This window comes from Emydura macquarii, unplaced genomic scaffold (genome assembly GCF_026122565.2).
Source record: "Emydura macquarii macquarii isolate MOO-44397 ecotype Brisbane River unplaced genomic scaffold, CSIRO-AGI_Emac_v2 contig_2636, whole genome shotgun sequence".
Lineage (NCBI taxonomy): Eukaryota > Metazoa > Chordata > Testudines > Chelidae > Emydura > Emydura macquarii.
In genome coordinates this window covers 40,566,240-40,593,332 of record NW_027132773.1, presented here as the reverse complement: position 1 = coordinate 40,593,332, position 27,093 = coordinate 40,566,240, and the positions used below count along the sequence as shown (strand labels likewise).

General features: G+C 40.1%; 1 protein-coding gene across 2 annotated transcripts in view; it reads left to right on the top strand.

Moving 5' to 3' along the window:
• Window positions 1-27,093, top strand: part of MAGI2 (membrane associated guanylate kinase, WW and PDZ domain containing 2) — a 1,036,622-nt gene that overhangs the window by 677,623 nt on the left and 331,906 nt on the right. For both annotated transcript variants that reach the window (XM_067564540.1, XM_067564538.1), the window contains exons 5-6: window positions 2,610-2,820; window positions 19,603-19,682. In XM_067564540.1, the coding sequence (XP_067420641.1) occupies window positions 2,610-2,820; window positions 19,603-19,682 (291 nt within the window). The remainder of the gene's footprint in view (window positions 1-2,609; window positions 2,821-19,602; window positions 19,683-27,093) is intronic.

Sequence of the window (27,093 nt, the reverse complement as noted above, 5' to 3'; positions counted from 1 at the left end):
ACCAGTCTGTAGTTCCCTGGATCCTCTTTCCTCCCTTTTTTGAAGATGGGCACTATATTTGCTTTTTTCCAGTCCTCAGGGACCTCCACCTGTTCCCACGAGCTTTCAAAGATAATAACCAATGGCTCTGAAATCACCTCAGCCAACTCCCTCAGCACCCTCGGGTGCATTGCATCCGGCCCCATGGACTTGTGAATGTCCAATGCTTCTAAATAGTCTTGGACCCGTTCCTTCAGCACTGCGGGATGTTCGCCTCCTTCCCATTCTGTGCCACCCAGTGCAGCAGTCTGAGAGCTGAGCTTGTCTGTGAAGACAGAGGCAAAAAAGGCATTGAGTACCTCAGCTTTCTCCACATCCTCCGTCACTAGGTCGCCTCCCTCATTCTCTAAGGGGCCCACACTTTCTCTAATCTTCCTCTTGTTGGCAACATGCCTGTAGAAACCCTTCTTGTTCCCCTTCACGTCCCTTGCTAGCTGCAACTCCAATTGCGCTTTGGCCTTCCTGATTTCATTCCTGCACGTTCGAGCAGTGTTTATATAATCCTCCCTAGTCATCTGACCAAGCTTCCACTTCTTGTAAGCTTCTTTTTTGCGTTTAAGTTCGCCAAGGACATCTTTGTTAAGCTAACCTGGACGCCTACCATATTTGCTATTCTTTCTGCACATCGGGATGGTTTGCTCTTGTGCCCTCAATAAGGTCTCTTTAAAATACAGCCAGCTCTCTTGGGTTCCTTTCCCCCTCATATTAGCCTCCCAGGGAATCCTGCCCATCAGTTCCCTGAGTTCAGCCCGGTCCTGGCCCTACATTCAGCCACTACAACCACCAGACCTGATTGCCTGGAACCAGAGCCTGACAACAGGTTTTATGGCTCATTACAACAATTTGTAGCATACCATACTCCCTGCTACCCTTAATTGCCCACTTCAAACCCTTTATGCATAACAATCTAACCCCCAATAGCCCACCTCATTTCAACTGACCAACTCCAATATTTGTTACCCCTTCTGCTTAATCTGCCCCAACCTGTATTTAGCTCAAACAATCTGCTTCCTTCCCCAGACCTGAAAAAAGAGCTCTGTGTGGCTTGAAAATTTGTACCTTCCGCCAACCATAGTTGGCCTAGTAAAAGATATTATCTCACCTACCTTGTCTGCCAAATAATAAAGAATACTAATGATACCACAGCTACTTTTGAATGCAGTTAACATATTGTGCTACGTTGCATAGTAGTTAAATTGGTTTCTTTGTGAAGTATGATTACAAGAACAGTAATGAGAGTGTGAGCTCTTTCTGAAATTGAAAAGACTCTGCTTTCTGTTTGCTCGAGTAAAACACTAGGGTGTCTGCATTATGAACAAATAGCTTTAAGAGCTAGGGATTGTAGGATGCTAGTGTGACGGGGAATTTTATGTAATTTTTGAATTAAGCCTATGTGCGCCTCAGTTTCCCCTATATATTGCATGGCTACCTAGTGGGGGAAAAAGGATTACATTTGCTCTCAGCGCAGGCAAAGAGACATAGGTGTGTGTGTTACCTCCCTGTCTATGTGGAATGAAGAGTTGTTAAAAACTGGTTGAAACCAATCCAGATTAACAAAAGGGCCAGAGAGACAATGCAAAGTCCAGTGACTCACGGATTTCCCCACATCTCAGCAAGGAAGCTGAGTGAAGACCTCGTCTCGAGAACAAAAGATTGAGAGGTGTGAGGTGGAGGGATAAGAATGAGCTCTGGAAGAAGCGTGAGCTGTCTGACTTGTGGACTGACTGAGGAGGTCAGACTGATAGACGCACAGAGCCAGAAAATGGAGTTCACTACAGCTTGGCTCGGGCTCTCAGCTGATGAGAATGGGCTATGCTTTAACCTTCATTTCTCTGTGCTAACCTAAGGACTTTATGCTGTGTTCCAATTGACTAATAAACCTTACTGTTTTGAAAACACTGCTTGAGTGTTCTTATAAATACATGGTGAGGGGCATTATTCCCTGAAGAGTGGACAACTCCTCCCCAGGAGTCTCTCTCAGTTGGACTCTCTGGACAGAGCTCACAGTGTGAAGCAGGAGTGCTAAAGTCCCAGAGGTTCAATCTCAGGAGTAGGTGAGGCCATGTGGCCTACCCTGAAGAAAAAGTGAGGCTCCATAGGGTCTGGCACATCAAAGGAGTTCCTCCAAGAGACTGTTCTAAAGCTGGGGATGTAGTACTGACCCAGTGGATCAGTGGCAGCTAGTACTACTGGATAAAAGGCTGCCTTTCCATCAGTGCTAGTAGCTGATTTGGGAGGAGCCATGGGAGAGAGAGAGCCGGAACCCTTAAGGGGGGAGAGAATGTGCAGATACAGTACATATGCCACAGAACCCTCTGAGCCCTAGAGTCCATTGAAAAGCCTGGTATTTCTGATTCTTTGTTTTCTTGGTTTGGTTTGTTGCTGCTGTTGTTGTTTTGTAATCTAGGTGAAAAAAACCCAACCCCTTTTTGGAGGGAAACCCCTTGTCTTTGTCTCGAGACGTGAAGTTTCCAGAATGTTACCCACAGGCTCTCATGCAGCAAATCCTCCATGTTATGTAAATGAGTTACAAACATAGGGATAAGAAAATTTGTTTTCTTCTCTTGTAGAGTCAAGTGAACATGAAGAGAAAAGTACAGGTGCCTTAGGTGAGATTTCTTCTCAGCCTTATCCTGCGCCAGTATATAGTCAGCCTGAAGAAGCAAAGGAGAATATGGATGTAACAAAGCAAACAAAACCTGAAGAGAATGATGAGTTGGGTCCATTGCCTGATAATTGGGAAATGGCTTACACAGAAAAAGGGGAAGTCTACTTTATTGAGTGAGTCTTTAATATTTTTTCTCTCTTTCTATTAGAAATATTATGTTTAACTGTATGAGGGAAATGTTTTTATACTAGAATGTTACATAATGCACAATCCAAGATCCTCCAGTCTGAACCAGCAGAGAGCTCATGCATGTCATGAAAGTGACACAGAATCTAGTCCTTGGTGCCAGGAATTTGTAACGTTCTCCGGATTACTGGCTGATGTTCAGAAGCAGCATTTTCTTTCAAGGGAGGCAGCTAATGGAGCTCTGCTGGCAGTAGTTAAAGGTGGAAAACACTAATCTATATTTAACTCAGCCCTAAGGGCCAACCTTTGATGCTCATATATGTTGTAGTAGGATTGTGGATTCTTACTTCCTTGTCCTATTGTGATGTCCCCCTCTGCAACCTGGACTGGTGCATAACTGTGTCACCCAAGTCCCTCACTCCTGGAGCCCATCTTGCACTTGCTATACTGTGTGAATCCCCACTCCTGGGTCAGCCCATGCACAGCCTCCGGCAAGCAAGCGGCTCTCACCTTAATGAGTGAGTGCTTGGCCAACCACTCATGGGATTAGGCAATCGAATGACCCCAGGAAACACCCAGAGTCAACCCTAGGAACTTCCGTCTTGAAGTGCTCAGTGCTGCCCACAGAACCTTGCAAGCTCATATTAGTTAATCCATCAATTTATCAAAGAAAGTGATATGCACCAGCTCTGTCACTCTAAATGAAGTCTCTACACACACCAAATCACATGCACTGCTTTAGATAAAACAAACCAATAAGTTTATTAAGTACAGAAACAGCCTTTGGCCACAAACAAAGCACTGACTTCCAGGTGTCTGCAAACCTCTCCCTCTCTGTGCAGCGAGTGACAGACGCACACCAACCCTCAAACGCCTCGGCCAGCATCCTCCTCTGAGGTATGCAGCCCCTGTCACTGGACACTCACAGAATTCACTAGGTTAGGTGTCTCCAAAAGAGACAGAGTACACACCGCTTGACTGGCACAACTCAGATCAGATCCTTTATGACAACAAAACACTGGAATCTACTAATTGTGAAAACAAATATCAGTTTATTTACTAGATTAAGATTTAAGAGATAGTGAGCCAGAATAACAAGAACAACAGGTTACCTGTAAAAGTAAAGCTATAACTCACTTTTTAGACTCTATTTTATCTTTATCAGGCTAAAATTCTTGTCTAAAGCAATTTCTCACCTAAGGCAGCCTCCCAGAATCATTAGCCCACATGGCTAGGCGCCAGCTTTCATGAATGGAAGAAAAGCTGTCCTTTTTGCTTCCTCAGTGAAAGGATAATAAAAGGGTCCTTTTCCCCTCCTGTCATACTCTAGTAAACTTTTGAAATGCCCCTTTTGAAGTGCACACCCAGATTAGACTCTTCTCTCCCATTGAATGTTCTCCAGTGTTCTCCCCTGTTGATTTCAGATCCCTCCCAGCAACATGTTTTTCCTGTTGACTTCACATGCAAATGGGGCTTCCATTATCTTGGCTTAATTTACGTGTGACAGAGAGATATACATCTTATCTCCTGTCTAGAAAAAACATGTTTGTCAACTCTTCCTGGTAACATAGTTTAAAACATATTTTTAGTAGGTATACACAACTCCTTAAGCACCAACCATACATACATCTTAATGCTTATGATAACCAATATGATATAAGCTTTCATTTGATATCTCACACGACATTCTTTATAGATAAATACTATGACAGCAATATGTTAGATGTAGTGAATTTGTCAGGCGTAATAGGAGTTGCTGTTACAGAACATTGAACCCTCTACCAGTTGGCATTGAGGGGTTCTGAAGGTCACAAGTTTCTCTGTGTTAATGCACTTCAGAGATGAAAGACTGGAGGGAAGATTGAAATGCTATTGCTTCTATTGTGTCTCCTGGAAAAAAAAAACTTAACTGATTGCAGATTACCATCCACTTCAAGTATATGTGTGCCCAGTGCACCAGAGTTGGACATTTTTCCCTTGACGGCACCTCTCCCTGTGCTACCCCGTGCTGCAGCATGTTGGCATAAAGGGCAAAGCACCCTGACCTCCTCAGTTCCTTCTTACCACACATGATTGGTAGTCAGAGCATGTTGACTTGCTTTTCCAAGTGTTCTGTCTTTCAGGGAATTTGATTTATCTCTTGTGTATAGGTAAGTGATAGTTTAGAGTAAGTGTCATTTATTAATAGTTTTTTTTGTAATTTAGTGAAGTGTCAGTTCCCACTTCCGAATGCTAAAACCAGGTATTGGGGAATGCCTCAGCCTCTGGGTTTTAAACCTTGCATTGGCCGTGGAAAATCCATGCTGGTGTCTTAAGTGCTTTATCAAGTGTCACTCACAGAACAGGTGTCAGATCTGTAGGGATTTAAGCCCTAGCCTAGGGAAATGAGACTGTCACATTTTCATGAGGGAGGAAGCCCTGCATCCACCATCACAGCCTTCTCACTTGGTGCAGCCACCAAATAGCTCTACTTCAGTCAGAAGTGCCGCTCTGGTCATTGCTGAGTATTGGCATCATTCTCCTTCCCTAGGACTGAGAAAGAATCATCAGCAGGGTGCTTCTAAGGACTCATTCACCAAGAGATCGAGGTCCCCAGTGCTGTCAACCAGCAAACAGGCTGGAAAGTGGGGGAAGAGTGTCCTCAGAGAAGAGGCATTCCCCAGTGCTGACTGCATCTCATGTGGGATCATCAGCTCTATGACACGGTGCCTGTGTCATTGACACCGACCCATTCTGCAGTACCAACCCTCTCCATGCAACAACAGCAGCATCAGGAGAACATATACAAGGATTTCCTCTGCCTCTCGGTACTGGCCTCTCCAGTGGTACAGGAGGCATCTCGCCCAGTACCGATGAGTCCTCAGACTCCACAGGACTTACCTGCAGGTAGAGGTCAACTTCCAATACCATGGCCAACTTTGAACCCTCCTGTGCTTCCTTGCCCAGTGCCATGCAGAAGCAAGCCTGGTATGCACCTCTCGGTACTGTCGTCTCCAGAGACTCAAGAATGGTCCTTGACACCAAGGGGGTACCATGCTTCCCTATTTAGATCCTCCCCATGCCCACATCTTTCCAGATCCCTACGGGGACCCTGGGATACTTCACATGAGGAAGCTTGGGAAGTTACCCCCAGTAGTAAGATGGGGGCTCTACAGAAGCAAACTGCCCCAACAGAACCTCCACTGGAAGAATTATGGGTGGCTGCAGCTAGGCCTCTTTGTGTTCCTCCTCCTCATCACCCAATGAGGCACTGACATCTGAAATGTCCTTGCCTTTTCAGGACAATTAGAGGGCCTATCAGGATCTGTTAAAGTGGATTGCTTCTTCTTTGGACACGCAAGTGGAGGTAGTTCAAGAGAGCTCTTACAGGTTGGTGGACATTTTGGGATCAGCAGGGATGTCCCAAGTGACTCTCCCTATAAATGACGGCATTCTGGAGCCCACAAGAGTATCGTGGCAAATGCCCTCTTCTCTGCCATCAACAGACAAAAGATTGATGGAAGGTACCATGTGCCCTCACGGGGATATGCACACTTTTACCACCATGACCCTGAGTTCCTTGGGCGGCCTGCCAGTGAGCGAGGGATAGCCCTCTTCTACCCCAAAGACAAAAAAGACAAAGAACTTTGATCTTTTCAGTAAAAAAATGTATTCAACTGCTGGCTTCCAATTTTGTATCTAAAACCAGCAAGCCCGCTAGCTAGATACGATTTCTCCCTCTGAGACAATGGTCTCAAGTAGAGCCCTGCACAGATACAAATATGTCCATCTGCATCCAATCTGCATCCGCCGGAATAAATTTATACCCGACAGCAATCCACCTTCCCTCTTTTAGATTTACCTGCATCGGGGCATCAGCTGAGCACCTGCCACCTGAAACAGCTGATGAGTCTGACTGCCTAACAGCTGATTAGCTGTTGAGCCATGCCGCCGCCTAACAGCTGATGAGCCCTGCCCTCCCACCTAACAGCTGATGAGCCCTCCCATCTGCCCCTACTAACAGCTGATCAGCTGTTCGCTGCACTCCTGGCTGGCAGCTTCTCCAGCCCTGTCCCAAAAGTCACAGAGGATCATCCGACTGTGATCCACTAGAAATGTTCCACGGATATGTGCATCGTCATCCTCGGATGCCGATATCTGCAGATATAAACCAGATGTCCGCGGATTTGTAGGGTTCTGTTTTCAACTTTGCAGATGAGTTGCCAGAGGATGCCAGGAAAGACTTTTTGGCAGCAAAGGGGGAAGGTAAGTTGGTGACTAGGACCTCTCTCCAAGCTTCACTGGATGGGCAGACTCTGTAGCCAGAGCCATGGCATTTATGATAATGATGTTATCATTGGTGTAGGTAGGTGTTCTTCTTTGAGTAATTGCACATGTCCATTCCACTCTTGATGTGCACGCACTATGTGCACGGTTGCTGGAAATTTTTCCCTCAGTGGTACCCATTGGGGCAGCTTGAGCACTCTCTTCTGCAGCATGCTGGCGGTGTTGGTATAAAGGGCTCTGCCAACTCCGAGCCTGCTCAGTTTCTTCTTACTGCCCATGATGGTCACTATAATTGCTCATCTTGCCTTTGGAATTGCTTTCAGTCGACCTTTTGTACTGTGTATTCTTGTATTGTATTGTAAATAGTTTACAGTTATTACTATAATTAGTGGTTTTAGCATAGTTGGTTAGCTTTTATGCCGCCTGAAGGTTTCAGTCAGTTTCCAGAACTGACGAACGCCTCAGTCACCAGGCTTCAAGCCCGGCGTTTCCTGCAGTAAGGCTATGCTTGTAATCCACCTACACCCAAGTTGCTTGAAGTGCCTGAGGGAAGCTCATATCAGGGAGTGTTGCCAAATCTGTAGAGACTGTAAGCCTTGCATAAAGAAAGACTGCGAAGCCAGGCTAAAGTTTCTACTCATGGAAGCAGCCTTGAGAGCTCCATCTGAGCCAGGTCGATCAGGCTCAGCACAGCTTGGCACTGGTCATCAGCACTGTCTGGAACTGCACCTCCTAACAGAAGTTAGTCCAACAAAAGATATTATCTCACCCACCCTGTCTCTCCAATCTAGTCATATAATCAAATCATTTCTAATTGTGGGAGCTGGTATGAACACAGGCTTCCAGGCCTAGCAATTTGGTTCTCTCAATTATCCAAAACCCCAACTATCTGAAAGTTTCATAATATTTAACAAGGAGAATCCCAATGCCAATTCATGTATTCTGCTATGAATGAAATGAGCTGCATTAATTATCTCCCACCCCATCTCCACACTCCGAGTTAATTTAGGAAGTTAATTTGAGCAACCTTTACTAACAACCCTGTCAGTAAAAATCAGAACAGTTGCTAGTTAAGCTAGTATCAACAACCACAACATCTTCAACTTCAACATCACCACCCAAACATTATAATACCCAAGCAGAACAACAAATTCCACAGATGTAGGAAACTCCTTTTCAATTCTAATTCCTCAGAATTACATTGAAACACAAACCTTAACTGTTCCACTCCTACACAGAGTGCTACTAAAGTTCAAGTGGGATCACACACAGGTTATATTAATAGCCCCACCAACACTGGCTCTCTACTCCACTGGACTTCTCAGTGGCAACTCCAGTCTCACTCCTGTTGCACCTGGATTTGATCTCCCAAGACCACAGTCAGCTGCTCCACCCAAACCTGCAGACACTTCATTTAACAGCCTGAAAGCTACATGGCTAAATCCCAGGGAGCAGGTTTGGTCAGAGCAAGTTTGCCATATCTTACTAAGAAGTAGAAAGCCCTTGACCAGCTGCCTACCTGTCAAAATTAATGCGGTTCCCTTTCTGGGCTTGTCAAACCAGAGTCTCACCAATGCAGTCCTCAATTCAACACATACTAGACTATCTCTTGTATCTGAAGCAACAAGGCTTAACAATTTCCTCTATCAAGGTTCACCTGGCAGCAATATCTGCTTTCCATCCTCATGTAGATAACTGTTCAGTATTTTCTAAATTTATGACAATGAGATTCCTTAAGGGCCTGGAAAGGTTGTACCCACAAATAAGGGAACCCATTCTCCCTTGAGATTTGAACTTGGTCTTTTTGAAACTTATGGGACCACCATTTGAGCTTTTAGCAATGTGCTCCTTACTGCACCTTTTGTGGAAGGTGGTTTTCCTAATAGCTATCACTTCTACCAGATGGGTCACTGAACTGGGTGCTCTGACATCAGAACCACCATATACAGTCTTCTTTAAAGACAAAGTATACTTATGCCCTCATCCGAGTGTTTTCTCTGAAGCAGTATCAAATTTTCACATCAACCAATCAATTTAGTTACCCTTATTTTATCCAAAACTGCATACAAATAGGGACAGGCAACTGCTAGGCACAGTGGATGTTAGAAGAGCACAGGCATTCTACATAGACAGGACCAAACTATTTTGGTGATACACCTAGCTGTTCATGGCTATAGCAGACAGAATGAAAGGTCTTCCAGTCTCTTCTCAAAGAACTCAATCTGGGATAACTTTCTGAATCAGCGTTTGTTATGATCGGGCAAGCATTTCTCTGACTGACAAGCTGACTGCTCACTCCACAAGATCACAAGCAACTTCAACAGCATGCCTCACGCAGATCCCTATCTGAGACCTTTGTAAAGCACCAACCTGGTAACTGGTTCACACTTTTGCCTTATGCCATCACCGATTACTCTAGAGATGATTCCAAATTTGGTCAAGCTGTACTACAGTCTGTTGTGTACATAACCTCCAATCCTATTGCCTATATTACTGCTTGGGAGTCACAAAGAGTGGAATGCACATGTGCAATTACTCAAAGAAGAAAAAAACAGTTACTAACCTTTTGTAACGGTTGTTCTTTGAGATGTGTTCCACATATCCATTCCACGACCCACCTTCCCACTCCTTATAGCAGAGTTATCCGGAAAGAAGGAACTGAGAGGGCTTGGGGTTGGCTGGGCTGTTTATACCGGTGTCACTGGCCTGTGGCAGCAGAGGGCATTCCAGATCCCCCATGGATACCACTGAGGGAAAAATTTCCAGCAACTGTGTACAGGGTGCATGTACACCAAGAGTGGAATCAACATGTGCAACACATCTGGAAGAACAACAGTTACAAAAGGTTAGTAATAGTTTTTTCATGGCTTCAGTTGTCGGGTCTTCCACAAGTGGTCCAACAGACTATTCAGGATCTCCCTTTTGAAGAACCAACCCTCTTTTCTCAGCAGACGGATGACTAGCTTCAGTCACAAGAACTCCAGGGCTATGTTGAAGTCTTTGGGGATTTACACTCCACAACCTAAAGAGAGGCAATTCCACCCTCAGTCATTCCACCATTACCAGTCCTTTATGCCTAGAACAGTGGTTCCCAACCTTTTTGAGTGAAAGTCTCACTAGTTAACACTAGGTAAAACACGCGCCCCCCACTCGCCTCTCACTGGCCATAAATACATATAACCCCTATAAACACACATAATGATAATAACAACACTAAATTACATAAATAATAATAATAAATTATTCTTACCTGAGTAAGAAGCTAAGCCTTCCCTGGCACAGCTGCCATCGCATGCCTCGTGTGGCCCTGCTTCTTCCCATCTCCAATGTACCGAGGGTGATGCTTCAGGCCCCCACCAGCATGGGGCTGCTCCTCCACTCCAGCTGGTGTGGAGCTCGGGGGGACTGTGCCCGGTGTCGAGCTCAGGGGGCTAAATGACCTCAATATTACTGAAGCCTCATAGACTCCCTGTAATCTTTGGCTCCCCCCCCTCCAAGGGGTCTCACACCCCAGGCTGGGAACCATTGGCCTAGGAGGAAAGGGAAAAGTCATAGGCGGAGACTACCACTTCCTCATTATTTGTCTTCATAAAGCTCTTTTAGACAACCTGGGAATGCCAAGCAGTCTGTTTGGCCTTTCCTCTCTCTTTCATCAAAGGAAAGACCCTGCTTATTCTCATGGCCAACACAGCAGCAATGCTCTATGTGAACAGACAGGAAGGGGCAGATTGGATTGTCTCTGTCAAGAAGTGATGCAGTTTTGTGAGTTTGTGAGTTTTGTGTAACTAACGTCTTTCCCCTTATAGCAACCCTCCTTCCAGCTGTTCAGAGCAGTTTGGCAGACCACTTGAACAGATCTTTCAGCAGAGATCACAAGTGGTCTCACTGGCCAGATATATTAAGACTCATTTTTCAAACCTGGGGTGTTCCTCACATAGACCAGTTTGCAACTCATCCCAACAGGAAGTGTCAGCTTTTTTGTTCAAGAGTAGGTCACAGTCTAATAATACTTTGGATCTTCACAACATCCCATGGCAATAAGTTCCACATGCTGACTATATGTTGTGTGAACAAATACTTTCTTATGTTTGTTTTAAACCTACTACCTATTAATTTCATCATGTGACCCCTAGTTCTTGTGTTATGTGAAGGGGTAAATAATACTTCCCTATTCACTTTCTCCATACCGTTCATGGTTTTCTAGACCACTGTTATGTCCCACCCTTAATCATCTCTTTTCCAAGCTGAACAGTCCCAGTGTTTTCAGTCTCTCCTCCTGTGGAAACTGTTCCAGTCCTTAATCATTTTCTTTGCCCTTCTCTGCACTTTTCCAGTTCTAACATATCTTTTGTCAGATGGGGTGACAATAACTAGATGCAATATTAAAGATGTGGGTGTATCATGTATTTATATAGTGGCACGATCATATTTTCTGTTTTATTATCTGCTAGTTACTAACTTTAGCTTTTTTGACTGCCGTCGCAGTTCATAAGAAACATAGTGACTTTTTCCTCTATGTCCCCAAATTGACAGCACCACTCAGAAAAGAAATGGTAACTTATATCCTTGCTTTAAGAGAGCTTTACAAGCAGTACAATAACACTTAATTTTATATTATAATTATTACTTATTATTTCTATTACTGTAGACCCTAGAATGGCTATTTATGGTTTAACACTCTTTTCAGATTCTGATTTTAGATACAATTTTGAGATGTTTTCATAAAAGGTCAATATCACAAAACTGAATAAAGTTTGTACTTCTTACACTTCTGTATGCGCTAATAACATGACTAACACTCTTGATAGCCTCAAGAGTATGCAAGTCTGAAAAAAGCAGAAATAGTTGAAACACAAGTGATCTTTGCTGAAAAGGGCAAAATATGCTTATTCAAGAAAAAATAATAAACATAGTAACTTTCCCCAAATAGACAGAGCATATGTAAGCTTTCCTGGGGGGTAGTTCAAACATGCTTCTGACTCTTTCCCCACGCACTTATGTAATTCTTTGCACATTTTTGCATGCTTTGATAGAGATCACTGTGGGACTGCATAATATGAACTTTTTTTTTTTAACTTGGTGCTACAAAAGCTGTGTAATATATGTATATTATTTTTGGTAACTAAAACCCTAATATGATACAGTGATAAAAACTATAGGAATCAATTCAGTTGAAAGTAACTATGTATTTCACAAGAAATAAAGTAAATGCAAATAACTGCTGTTTATAAAGCAAAGCCCACCCATAAATTCATTTGATGGTGCAACTTCCATTTTCACTGAAAATGTGATGGTTTGCACGACAATTGTGACAATCACCATATTTACTTGCACCATCTATGTTATTCAGCAGAGAAATTAGAGGTACAAACTGGACAAAAAAAAGAGTGTAATAAATATGTGCAAAAATTTAAGGTATATTTTTGAATAATGTGTTAGAATGCAGAATTGCTCAGCCTCCAAAATGTAAGATTATTTGCTAGATCTCTTTGATCATTTGGTTCTTTATATTATTCAGACTTCACAGGGTTAAGCTTGGATGCCATGCTGTGCGGATGCTGTTAAATTGCCTCTTTGTTTATGAGTCAGTTTGGTTAATGGCATAAAAGAGGCTCCCTTTGCTTTAGTGAAAAAAAGAAAGATAAAAACACAACAAAAACCTATTTGTTTATCACCATCTCCCCAAAGAGTGGTAAACACCATATCATGATTATTAAATTATAGATAAAAACAGACATTTTAAAATGTAAATCACACTGGGTGAAAAACTGTCATTACTGTGCAGTTTCTATTCCTGCTACATTTGAGGCTTTTGTGAATTGTTCATTTAAACTCCAAGGACTCTGGGCAGTGAGTGATCTCAGGTTCTTTAGCTTTCCCAGGTATACCCAGAGGATTTAGATTTCCAAGGGAGAATATTTTCCTGTGTGCACCTCAGACTAACCTAACTAAATTTTAAAACATGTTCATCTATCAAAACACTCCCATTGGAATGAATGTGGCAGACTTCAAATGGAAGAGAGAGAAATTTGATAACAAGAATGGTAACTATCTGCATACTTTATTATTGTTAATCACTGATTGCCAGGTTAGCACTCTACAAAACACATTGGAAGGAATTGTCTCTGCCCTTAGGTCTAACTAGACAAAACATTTCAGACACAAAGTTCTCAGGATGACTTGGATAATGCTTCTAAAGAGCTTAGAAAGGTTGGTTGATTTTTTTCTATTTTTGAAATAGGTGCATGAGAGTATGTTTGCCTAAGTGAGTTAACATTGATAGGCTTAAGAGACAAAACAGGAAGCACATACCTCCATGTGATGCTCACCAGAGCATAATGCTCACCAATATTTGTTATGAGGAGCAATTGACACACAATCTTTGGAATGCAGCCTCCATTTTATATATAGATCCAAATTTTCAAACATAGGCATATAAACAGGAGTCCAATCCCTACATTTATTTTGATTTAAAATATACTCTAATGAGAATATGCAATAAACAAAATGGCTATTTATAAATTGCACATGCCAGCAGAAATCTCCATTTCTGCCTCTTTTCCTCACTTTAACCAGAGCTGATGAGTGCGAAGTGTCTTTTTGCTCGCACAAGTCATAATCATAATATTTTTTCAATTTTTCTCTCTTCCAAAAAGCTTTTACAAAAAATTCCTTAAACCCTGCAGTCCTAACCCCATGAACCCCACACCTGAAGCAAAGGCTTAAGAGAAGAGATGAACCTTCCACTGTAATGTAAAGGTCAACGGGCACCAGCTCTGTTGGATCATTTGTAAACAATGCCCATTGGTGCCTTATTAAAATAAATACAAAAATATTAAAAACTCTATATAAAGCCCCAGTTCAGCAAAGCATTTAAGGTCATTCTTACGACTAGTAAATGCATATTCAGTAAATCCTTAAGGATGCATTTTTAAATAAGAATGTGCTTGAGTGCTTTGCTGAACTAGGACCTGGAAAACTGAGGTGATTAGGTTCCTTCTGTCACGACAAATAATGGTACAAAACTCCTCAGGACCTTTCCCAGTTGCTCTTTTTTTCAGTGCATCTCTAAGGCTCCCCTTCTATCTGTGAATGAGGCCTGTCTGTACCAGTGTCACCATTATCTTCTGGAGAGTTTTGAATCATCAGGCTCTTCTGAGATTGCTTTCTAGGCTCTCATTATTCTTGTAGAATATTTACATGCCACATTTAATTGATAAGTTTCCTATCAGGCATAGTGTGATCATATGCCCCTTCTGATCTTGGGCTCTAATATAACTCATAGTAGGAAACCAAGACAAGCCATCCTTGACTTATTCTCTCTAAGACTGTTTTCTTGTACCCAGTGACAGACTGTCCTGCCACTGGTGAATTTATTAAAATTGAGGAAACATTTTGTGCAAATTGTTTTTTAAAGATCTTTCTCAGTGTGCTCTAGTAGAGTATTTTTTCTTCTCCTTTCCCCCAATTACTATCATTCTTTTACCCTCTACACAAGCACCCCTCTCACTCCCAATATCAGGCTACCGAAGACCTCAAGTTCTGTTTCTTCACTATCTTATTCACACTCTTCTCTCTTTTGATTGTATTTTGTATTTTGATTGTAAGCGTGACAGTGAAATAACATCTATTTTGGATTTAATGAACTAGAACTAGTATAAGTTAGTGAACTAAATGTCTGCAATAAGTCTGAGTTACAAACAACAGAAGAGGGACTCCAAGATTGCAGTTCTAATGCCCTATTTTACTGTCACTGTACCCACACACATCTTAACTAAACTGGTTGAAATCAGTATTACGCCGTCTGAGAAACGTTACACATCCAGAGCTCTACCTAGATATGAGTAAAAGAGTGAGCATTTAGAACAAAAAATCAAAAAGGCAAGAGAATTGCAGTAGGATATTGGATCTCTATCTGTCTCATATATTCTCATTTTACATTGTGGACCTTCTTGAATGCAGTGCACTACATTAAAAAAACCATATACGCTCTGTCTCTCAACTGATTGAACAGTATACTGGTAAATACCCCTTTCATAAGGCATTTTACAATAACATGCAAATTATGTAGCTGGAGAGAGCCACAATTTGCAATTAATTTATGGTGTTTTCAAGAGACATTAAAGACAATTACTCTAGGAAGCTAGTACCCATATTCCTTTCAGAAATGTTTCAGAAGATTGTCTGAAGTCTCTGTTAATACAAGAGACTTAATCTGTCAAAGTGTTTGAAATTGACAGACTGCTAATACTACTTCATCAAACAAAAACTACCCTAAAATATTATCGTGTCTTGCACATACCCACAAAAATAAGGAAATTCATTGCTGAGTATTAAAAGGCCAGATTTTTAAGGTATTTAGGCTCCTAGAGATGCACATAGGCACACAGTGGGATTTTCAAAAGCATGTAGATGCCTAAATCCTATAGGAGTTAGTGCCTAGGTACTTTTGAAAATCCCACAAGCTGCCTATCTGAATCTTTAGGTGACTGCATATCTACACAAATCTGACCCTATGTGTCCAATATCTGAGGACACTGGGGCACACATAGTAATATTAGCTAGGCAGCCTGTTGTGCCTCAGTAATGGACATTTAATGCTTCTGTGTGCATTTTCTTGGTTTTCTGCCACATTGAGAGGTAAATCTCAACCCCAGTGCATAGCTTTTTTTCCTCAAATTTTGTAAGTAATTTTGTACCATGATGCAAATTCGTATGTACATTTTCAGCAATCAGTAAATTTTTATTTCAAGTGGACTTAGGTTATGTGAAAATGGATAGCCCTACAGCTGCCTTACCAGCATGAGCAGCAGTAATGTTCACACTGCTCTATTGCACTGCAGCCTGCTCCAGAAGGATACCACCCGAGAGGTAACAGCATATTTCAGTCTGCATTTCCCTTCTCTTGAGAGAACACAATTAGTATTCCTATGTATGTATATCTTCTGACACTAGTCACCTCTGATATCTAGGGGTATATCTACACTACAAATACTACAGTGGCACCGCTGTAGCATAGACAATTTTTACAGTGACAGAAGGGCTTCTTCCCATGCTGTAGTAAATCCACCTCTCTAAGAAGAAGTAGCTGAGTTCTTCCATTGACTTCGCACTATCTACACTGGGGCTTAGGTCAGTTTAACTACATAGCAGCATATCTAGGTTGACCTAAGTTTTAGGTCTAGACCAGTCCTAGGTTTGCTGCCAGCTGTAGTATTGGATTTTTTGTTGTGCCCCCTGCCCTCCTGAATATAGACTGTTTCTACCATCTGTTTCTGTCATTCTACAGTAGGCACTTATATGGGCCCATTACTGCAGTGTCTGAGAACCGCACACTCAGGAATGTATTTATCTTCACAATACCCTTGTGAGGCAGGAAAGTGCTGTTATCCCCATTTTATAGATGGGAAACAGGAGCACAGAGACTCTAGGTGACCTACCCAAGGTCTCACAAGTAGTCTGTAGCAGAGCAGGGAATTTTGAACCACGGTCTCCTGAGTTCCAGGTTAGGACCCTATCGAATGGACAATCCTTCCTTTCACTCCACATGAATCAGATGGAGAATAAATTTTGCATGCAACTTTATAATTCTCCTGTGTTAATATCATACTTTGGTTATAATAAAACATGTCTATAGCCCACGAGTACATAGTATTGGCAATTTTAGTTAACACAGCAGCAATTATTTAATTGCTTTTTGACTATGTTTTTAGACTTAGCTATTTTCATTTTGTATTTTAGGCATTATTCAGCAAATTCACAATAGACTCTAGGCTTCTGCACAGTTTCTCCCTTGTACATTGGTAAACAAATTAGGATGAATTAAAATGCTTCACTACTACCATGTTCCAGGAGCACAGTGTAAAAGCCTATGGGAACTTCCACATCAAAACTGCTTCCATGGCTTCTGATTTCAAGGTGGAATCTGGCCCTCAGTAGCAGAGAAGATGTAATATTTGTTTAGGAATTCTACACCTGCCTTTCCCAGTTACCACATAGGCTCATGGAAATTCTGTAGGAGAGACTTTCTGAGCATGCCTTCCAGCGATGAAGTAGGGTTCTTTGCTGAATAACCAAACAGAAGCCAGGGGAAAATGTTAATTGCACTGCAGCTATATTTCTTACTGGATGCTTTTACTGCATCACCTCATCCCTTTCACTCAGTCAATGATACCAGCCTTGAATGCCTGTTTGTGCACTTCTCCCTCAATTGCCTTTGCATTTCCTCTCAAGCTGCTCTATATAAATGGACTAATCTGAACTAATCTATAAACCACTACCTTCTCTTTCAAATCTGTCCCTGGGACTCACATCTGTTATGACACCTGCAAGAAGCCAGCTGACTACTGATGGCTAGTATGAGTGTCAGTGTGGATAGCTGATACTAAAAATAATTTTAAAAGTTTTTAATGATTCAGCAACATTAATGTGTGCACACAGTTTATATACAGTCTGAGATTAGTGTTATTATTTATATTACTATAGAGTCTTTGTTCTTCCTGCCTTTTTTATTTCTGTTGTTTGTTATGTTTACTTATTAGGTTTTAGTGTTCTAATTAGATTATTAACTGTTTGTCCTGGCCACAGCTTACAAAACAAGGGAAAATTGCGTCTGTTGGGAAAGTCACACCTATGTTGGAACAGTCCTTAACTGTTTGCTGATTAATATCTTTAGATTCAGCAAAAGGCTTGGAAAATGCAAATCACTAGTTCACTCTTTAAACAGTAATATTGGTCTTAGTTTTCAAACTCAGGTGCCTAAATTTGGCACCTAAATGTTCTTTTTGTTGCCTAAATAAATACCCATTTTATTTTAGGCACCTACTGTGAGAGCTGATTTAAATGTGTTTTTAAATGACTCATCAACTTGGTTTGGTAACAGGTTGGAGAGTTCTTATATTGCTGTATGCTGGGGCAAGGAGGGGGCTTAGTGGCTGGAACACTCACTTGGTACTTTGGAGACCTGGCTTCTATTCCTAGCTCTGCTACTGGCTTGCTGGGTGACTTTAGGGGAGTCACTTCACATCTACGTGCCTCAGTTTTCCCATCTGATTTCAAGCATGGGCAGAAGTCTTGGGTTGGAAGTTTTTTAACTGTTATTATTCTGTTCAACATTTGTAGACTGTGTTTTGGTGTAGGGTGTGAAAGCCACCTGCTCCCGGTACTTAAAATGGGTATTTAAATGGCTAAATACAAATTTAAGTGGCTACTTCAGGCATTCAAATTTGAAAATTGGACTTATTATTATTGGTGAAATCGAGGCAGAGAGGAGAATTGATCTACCCAGCAGCACAAATGCAGTCAGGATAAGAGGAGGGATTAGTATGCAGCACTTTCTTATTCGTAGTGGAAGAATGATACCACTGGACCAGATCTCAGTATGTGTGTAAATCAATATGAGTAATTGATAAATTACAAAATGTATCCAGATTAGTTTTTGATTGGCTGCCTGGTTCTATGTATTTTGCACTAAGATTTATAACAAATGCTTTAAATACATTTTAAATTAGACAGCAAATGTTGTATTAATAATAATCTAAATAATTCAGTAATATATTAAACTGTACAAAGTGAGCAACCTCCTAGGATGTGTGAGATAAATAAAACATGCCTTAGAAAGGGCTGTGGATGTCAGTGTTAGAAGATGGGCACCCCGTGCAAATATGAGAATAATTATTACATCTTCCTGCTGTTTTATAACATCCTTTCTTGGCATTGTATTTTTATTTGGCTCCAAATTCAAAAGAATGTGGGAACGGTGTACATTAAAAAAGCCTGTTTTAACTCTGATTAGCTGCTCTATGTGTCAATTCATTTGGCAAAATACGCTCCTGGAAAACAATTTGTACCAATTCAGAGACTATTTCATTGCTGATTCCTGAAAGATCTATTCTGAGTATAGCAAAATAGCCACATGATTCCTTCAGCTTGTGCAAAATACATCTTATCTTGGTAGAAGAATTAGATATGGAATAGCTAAAGCTTGGTTAAACAAAGTGTCATTAATCACTCTGTTAGAAAATGTAGACTTTGCAGGAGCACACTGTAATTTGCATCATTTTTGCTATGCCTTGCCAGCATGGCAGTTAAGAAATAACAAACATGTATGTCTGAAAAGGACATGTTTAAGTTGAAAAATAATCCTATCTGAAAACTCTAAGAATGGTATCGAATCCTGTCGACTGCACTCGTTCAACTGGAGAACACTGTATTTGTAATAAATTCCTTTTGCTCTGGATGAGTTCTGCATTTTCAATGAGGTTAACTTGGCAACATTCTAGTTGATTTTAATAAAAATAGCTGCTTTGAGGACAGGGAGCTGAGGTTGCCAAATTTACAGCTGCCTTGCACAATTACTCTTACACCTCCTTCAGGGCTACTTAAAACCAGTAAGCAAATTAAGTGTATCGATTGCAATTTTGTTGGACTAACCCTTTTTCTTAAGGAATAAACTTGATTCCTTTCAGTATGTGTCTGCTCAGAGTGATCTCTTTTCTTTTCAGCCATAACACAAAGACAACATCATGGCTGGATCCACGACTTGCGAAAAAGGCTAAACCTCCTGAAGAGTGCAAAGAAAATGGTAGGTTATTAAGTTTTCATTGCTGCTTAGAAAGGATTTGTCTTTGTGTGTATCTCTCTCTTCCTGAATTCTTAAAAAAGGAAAGCATTTTAGGGAATGATGAAAGGTGTTTAATTGCTGCTTTGGTTATAAGCCTTAAGTGATACAGTATTCTCAGTGTGCCATGTGTTTCTGCTTTTCGTTCCCTTTTCTGATGATATCCAAAGCTGAGGATCGCAAGTGTGTTTTATATCTGTTTTGTTTTTGACCCCTTTACTGACCTCTCTCCCGCCTCGCCCCCTGAGAACTTTGGTCTGCAGAACAGAATCTCTTTTAAGATTCTGAGCTTTCAGTCTACAGGAAACTCAGTGCATACGGGAAACCAACAGCACCATGAGAAATTAATATTATTTGATTTTGTTTTTAAATGAACAGTGCTATGCTAGTTACTATTTAAAGAAAACAGTGTCTGATAGAACTGGGTGGGATCGAGGACAAGAGACCAGTCACTATTACAGTTCCAGGCCAGATATTTGGTATTGCAATGAAAAGTGTTTAAAAAATAAAAACAAAAATGAGATTGGAGACATTTAAAAGAAATATATTTTATCTGTATTTCATAATAAAGTGTATTTTAGTTAAAAATTTATCAACTGAGAGAGAAAGCTCATCAAACTGTATATCTTTATGTACACTCCATATGCTTTTCAGGTTCTCTAGTAAAGTTACTCTCATTAAAACAATTTAATAAAAATCATATTAATAAATGCATATTAATGAATATTTCTGTTAGATGGTTTATTTTAATTGTCCTATATTTCAGGGTTAGTTCAGTTCACCAAATATCAAAGTGGGAAGGGAGTGATTTATTATATATTATTATTATTATGTATTTTGAGCCATAGAAAAAATACATGGGATTTTATACCTGTATTATATATGCATTAGTTTAAAACTTATTTTGTGAATATTTGTTTAATGTATTAACATAAAATACTAGCTGTTTTCATATCCCTCATTTAATTTATATGAAAACTGCCATTATACTGAATATTGATGAGTGTAGACATTATCGGTAGAAGGGTAATTTTATGCCATTTTGGGCTGGTAAAAGACAGAATCATTGATGAATATTTGGGTGTATAAAATTTAGGGTGAGAGGTATGGTACAAAATGTTCTTATTTATTGTAAAACTGTTCAGTTTTTAAGTACCCCTTCGTTCCAAGAATGCCTCCCCATTTTAGCAGTAATTCTGATTTTTTTTTCTTCTGACATTAGAAATATCACATGTGAATAATTTTGTGATATGTTTGTTCCAGCATTGACAATGTTAGCTCCCTATGTCTTACTGCTACAATGCATACAATAGAAGTGTTACTGACACAAACAAGGGGACTTGAGTTTTGCATTAGAAATGTGTCACACACATGCTACTTGTATGACACATCATTGCCCAGTGCTTAGTGGTGCATTGTCTTTAGTTTAAAAAATATAACAAAATAAAACTAGGCAGTGATACATCAGACATTGTTGGAAACAAATATGTATTTTTCCTCTTCCTGTAGTTGCAATACACCTAAAACACAACAACTATTTAAATGTCAAAAACTGAAATAATTTCAGATGCGGATTTACACGTTAAAGAAATAGGATTATTTTGCAGCTATTTGACTAGGTTGTTACTGCATGACTATAGCACACTGGGTTGCTTCTCTCTCTTTCAAGAGTTGCTCAGTTCATTAATGCAAAGTACTTGAAGTGAAGCATAAAAGGTTTTAGGAAGTGATCTTGCACTCTTGTCCTCAAAGTAAAGCTCTCTGATGTAACATACACAATTTTTCTGTAGTTCTTTGGTTGCTCAAGATAGAAATTGCTTGGTTTCTTTAATTTTTTGAGACTCCACATAAATATAGGCCCCTCAAAATGGCAAATGCTTCTGAGGAGTGTTACCAGCTTGCCATTAACATCTGACATTGGGGAGTTTAATCTAGCACACAAGGTTTTTTAGTTTTAATGACAATTAAAGTACTAACTTTATTCTGGTTTCAGCTAGAGCTGTATAAATTTGTTTTATGCCAAAGAAATTATTTGCTTTTTACACTTTATGAGCTACTAAAGTTCACTTCTAGGTGGAGATTCAGACTTCCAGAAAGTCATTCATGCTTAGATAGGAAATTATGCTTACCTTGTTTCCTATATTGTTGTTGTTTTTAGAGTTTATGTTTCGGCTAGTTAGTTTAATTGTCACTCACAGTTTGTGCTTTATTTTATTGCAGTTAGAATTTGCATTGGCTAACTGGGATGTATTATGCTGGCCATACCATATAATCAGTTCTGTAAGCAATTTTCCAGGCCACACACCTCTGCCATTTGCAGCAAAAGAACAGGAAGGAGGGGGCTGAATCTGCCGAATCCCTCAACTCATCTCTTTCTGCTACCCTTGATTCTTTTCTTTTCTACCCCTTTTCCACCTCAGAGTCTATCCAACCAGTCCCCAACATGTGATGGCTACATTTCTGGGCCATTGACCATTAGGATTTCCTCCACTACAGACAAATCCTCACCTCCTCTTTCAGTTGTTCTATATTTCTTGACAAACACCACTAATTCTCCACTGTCATTGACTCCCAAAACCACAATCCCAGCTGCTCATTTATTACCTTTGGCATCCTCTAAAACCTTCTCTCACGGACACTTTCTCCCTCTCTGCACAGGTTCTCACTGAGCTTTTCAGTGAAAGCGACAAGATCCAGGAAGACAACCTTTCCTCCTCCTGCTCCCCTGTCACAGAAGTCATGGCTTCCTGCTCACTCTTTTTCTACAGTCCCACCTGCCACTCAGTCCCCATCAGAGAGGCAGTGTGGAGACCTGGTGTCTATTCTTTTCTCTGCCACAACCTGCTGTTTGACCTTGGGCAAGTCACTTCATTTCTCTGTGCCTCTGTTTCCCCTGTCTATCAGACCTGTTTAGATGGTAAATTCTCTAGGGCAGGGACTGCCTCTTACTATGTGTGTGTACACTGCCTCGCACAGTGGGGACCTGATCTCCGTTGGAATCTTCCAGGTGCTACCATAATACTACTAAACAAAGATGGTCAGGAATTTTCCATCACAAATCAGTACAATGAAAAAGGTAGTTTTTGCAAAATTTAAATTTTCCACAGAAAAATTTGATTTTGCTAGAAAGATTGATTTTCTGATGATAAAATTGAAATAATATATTTCATTTGGCTCAGTTTGACCGGAATTGGACTATTTCATTTCATTTTTTATGATGACCCAAAACATTTAGTTTTGAATCAGTTCAAAAAAGCATTATACCGCACTTATTTATGATGCATTGATAGTTGTAGTTCTGGCCCCCCTTCCCTGGCCTGACTCCCTGAAGAACTGCATCTCCCATAATAACAAACAAATATAGTGCTTTTCAAGGGAGATCAGATCATAATTTCCATTCCAGATTGGAAAAATAAGACACAGAGCGGGGAAGTGACTTATATTTCCTCTCCTTGGTGATTATGGGAGTCACATGAGTATTGGCGCTTCCTGGGACAGAAAGTCTGGCCACAGAGCTGTGCCACGTAGGCTGGGATAATTATATCTTGTATCTTTCTATATGACGCTCCAGTTAGTGCACCCCACAACCATATTAGCCTTTTTGGCAACTGCATCAAATTGTTGACTTATATTCAATTTGTGATCCACTATATCCCCCAGATCCTTTTCAGCAGTACTGCGACCTAAACAGTTTTTCACCATTTTGAAGTTGTGAATTTGATTTTTCCTTCCTAAGTGTAGTACTTTGCACTTGTCTTCATTGAATTTCATCTTGTTGATTTCAGACAAATTATCTAATTTGTCAAGGTCATTTTGAATTCTAATCCTATTGACCAACCCTTCCCAGCTTTGTGTCATCCACAAATATTATAAGCACACTGTCCACTCTGTTATCCAAGTCATTAATGAAAATATTGAATAGCACCAGACCCAGGACTGACCCTTGTGGGAGACCACTAGATACACCCTCCCAGCTTGACAGAAAAACATTTGAGAATGATTTTTAACCAATTGTGCACCCAACTTATAGTAATTCCATCTAGACGGTTTGCTTATGAGAATGCCATATGGGACTGTGTCTTACTAAAGCCTCACTAAAATCAAAATATATTGCATCTACTGCTTCCCCCAATTCCACTAGGTCAGTAACTTTGTCAAAGGAAAAAATTAGGTTGCTTTGGCTTGATTTGTTCTTGAGAAATCCATGCTAGATATTCCTTAAAACAATAATATCCTCTGGTGTTTATAAATTGATTGTTTAATAATTTGATCCAGTGTCTTGTCAGGTATCAAAATTAGACTGACTGGTCTATGATTTCTTGGGTCCTCACTGTTCCCGTTTTTAGAGATAGGTACTCTGCCCTTCTCCAGTCCTTTTGGACCTCACTGTCCTCCATTAGTTTTGAAAGATAATTGCTACTGGTTCCAACATTGCTTCAGCTAGTTCGTAAAGTATTGTACTTTTTTAATGCTTATCTGTGGGCTTTTGTCACCTGCCCCTTTTGAATCTAATTTATAGCCCTCCTTATTAGTTTGATGAGTTAGTGCATGGTGATAGACTTTCCCTTCTTCATCAGGTGGACCCCATCTCTTCCCAACTGTCCTTCTTCCTGCAACAGCATCCCATGGGCAAAGAAGGTGAAGCCACCCCTTCTATACCATCTGTGCAGCCATGCATTCATCATCTTGTTGGGCCACCACTACCACATACCTCTCTTCCCAAAGCAATGGAAAGTTGTTATATTATTAATATAGTCATGTTTATTTAAAACAATACAAATTCAATGGTATGGTCCTTTCCAATGAACAACTCTGAACTGCCAATTCTAGAAGATCCATAGAGGAAGATACCAATTTACTTTTTGTATAAGATATATGGAGCCCCAGACTTATCAGTATCCTTGGAAAACAGATGATTAAATAGGATCAGCTCTCCTTACTTTTTTCCTACCTTTGTGCAACCTATTTTCTGGCTGGACATGACTTCCAAGGAACAATGTCCCATGTTCAGCATATGCTCACTTTGGAAATTTTACATTGTGTGGTACTGGGAAGAACTTTTTCGCTGCAGGAAGACTGTAGTTTTCATATCATTTCACCTGTATCATACAAATACATCTTCATGTATCTGTCCCAAGCTGCTGTTTTACTCTTTAAACACCCATCTTTAAATGCTCCCACATAGGTAAAATTAGAGGTAACTAAAGCTCAGTTAGCTATTGGCTAGTGGCCCTTTGATCTCCAGTCAAGACTGACTACCTTTCTTACCCATTCCTTCTTACGTGCCATGTGCAATTTTATTCTTTAATATACTACTGTGAATGTAAAGAAGAAATCAAAGAAAATACTCACTTGAACATCACTAGAATTCCTTGAAAAGGATATCATTTATGTTTAATAAGCGCATTCAGCTAAAAGACTCTGTTTGCATATGAAGAAATACAGTCTTTTAACAGGCTAGCCCACTGCTAAATAGGTATGGATCTTATCATATAGATTCTGTGAGTTCTGGATTATATGATGAGTTAATGGGACCACACCGATAAACTGTTTTTTTTTTTTTTTTCCATTTTAACTTCAGTTGGTTGACAGTGCATAAGATGTATACAAAGAGATCCTGGCAACTTGGCAAGTAATATTACTGCATTTTAATCATATTCAATTTTTCTGTACTTACTTTAAAGAATTTACAACTAAAATTAGTCTTCAGTTTAGCTACTTTTTTTCTTCATATGATTCACTATCTTGTACTTATTTTTCTTCTTTTAAGAAAAAAAGATGATGAAAAACGAAGAAAAGGAATAAAATGTAAATAATTAAACAAACAAACCCACCAGTGGAAAACCATAGTTTTCATTATTCCAATTTGTTTCATCCTGGGTGGCCTTTTTTAATCTCACAATTTTTGTTGGAGATTGTTTTATTTAAAAATAAGGAACTGAATAGCCCTCTTCTCTTGTAATTAAACATACCAGTTTTGCAGCTCATTTTAATATGTAGTAGGTAACAGATGGTCTGAAATCTGCAATACCTAGCTTCCTGTTCTAATGCAGGTGGATCACCTACAAAATATTGTTTGTAACAAAAATTAAGTTTGACAGAGTTCATTTCATTTTTGAGTAGGTATTCCCCACACATAACCACACTCCTGTTTTTCCCCTCTGCCTTGCCCAGTACCAGAATGTTTGAGTAGCTCTGTCAGAAATCACAATTTGGAATCCACACTGATCATTTATAAACTTACGCACATGCTTAACTTTACACACTGTGTCCAATATAGTAAAGTTTGTGTGTAAATCTCTTCAGGATTGGGTTTTAGATATAGAGTAATTCACAAACACATTAAGAGAAAATATCCTGTCTTTATGTACCTCTTTATTTACAATTCTGTAAAAAGAAATACATTTCCATCATTATGTCTTCTCCTATTTTCAAAAGTGTTTTTGGACCAAAAGAGATGAAATATTGGCTTTCTGAATAATGTATGATTTCCTTGAGTCATTAAATCCTTGTTCCCACTGAACAAAAGTAGTAAGCTTTCTTATATACTTCTGTAATATGCTGGCAGTGTTTATGTGTACCAGTGCACCTTCGTGGAGGACTTACACAAGATAAAAATCTTGTCTACTAATTGATTCTCTTTTAACGCAAATGACCGAGGCTTGTATATTTGGAATTGAATCTTTCAGCACCAGATGTCATAAAGCTTTTCTTTTCTACCCAGGTCTCTGAATACCTACCTGTGACAATTGTTTTGTACTTCAGTATAAGAAAATAAATAATATAGAACTCTTTCAAAGGACAACAAAAAGTCAATTTATTTCCGCTAGGACTGACTAACCCCACAGCATTAGCTACAAAAATCTACAAAGCTCCATCCAAGGTTGATCGATTTTTTTCTTTTTTATGAACAATGTACTCATTGAATGAAAGACCTTCCTTTTGGATCCATTTCTCTCATGATGCCTATTTCTTGCTTGAAAGGGACCAGAGGAAAAAGATCTTTGGAACTTGGATGGAGGAGTGAAATGCTAGGTTTGGGCAGAATGAAGTGTGTCTGGTGACCTGGCTGGCGGCAAGTGTCACTATACTATGGGCTGCTCAGAATATATTGCCAGGCCATTTTATACTTCCTAATCCAACCATGGCTTTTTCTGTATGATTTCAGACATGAATTGGGGTGGAAGGCGATCTTTCCTCTTTCATTTAAGGTGCAATTTTACCATGAATACAAGCTCTTTTAAAATGTCATTATGAGGCTTCATGTTGATTGTGTCTTATTGATTTCCCTGTCAATCATGCTTGGCTTACAAGTAAAAAGATCCTTTTTCTATATGCCATCCCTGCAACCTCCATGAAGGATCCCCTGATAGTC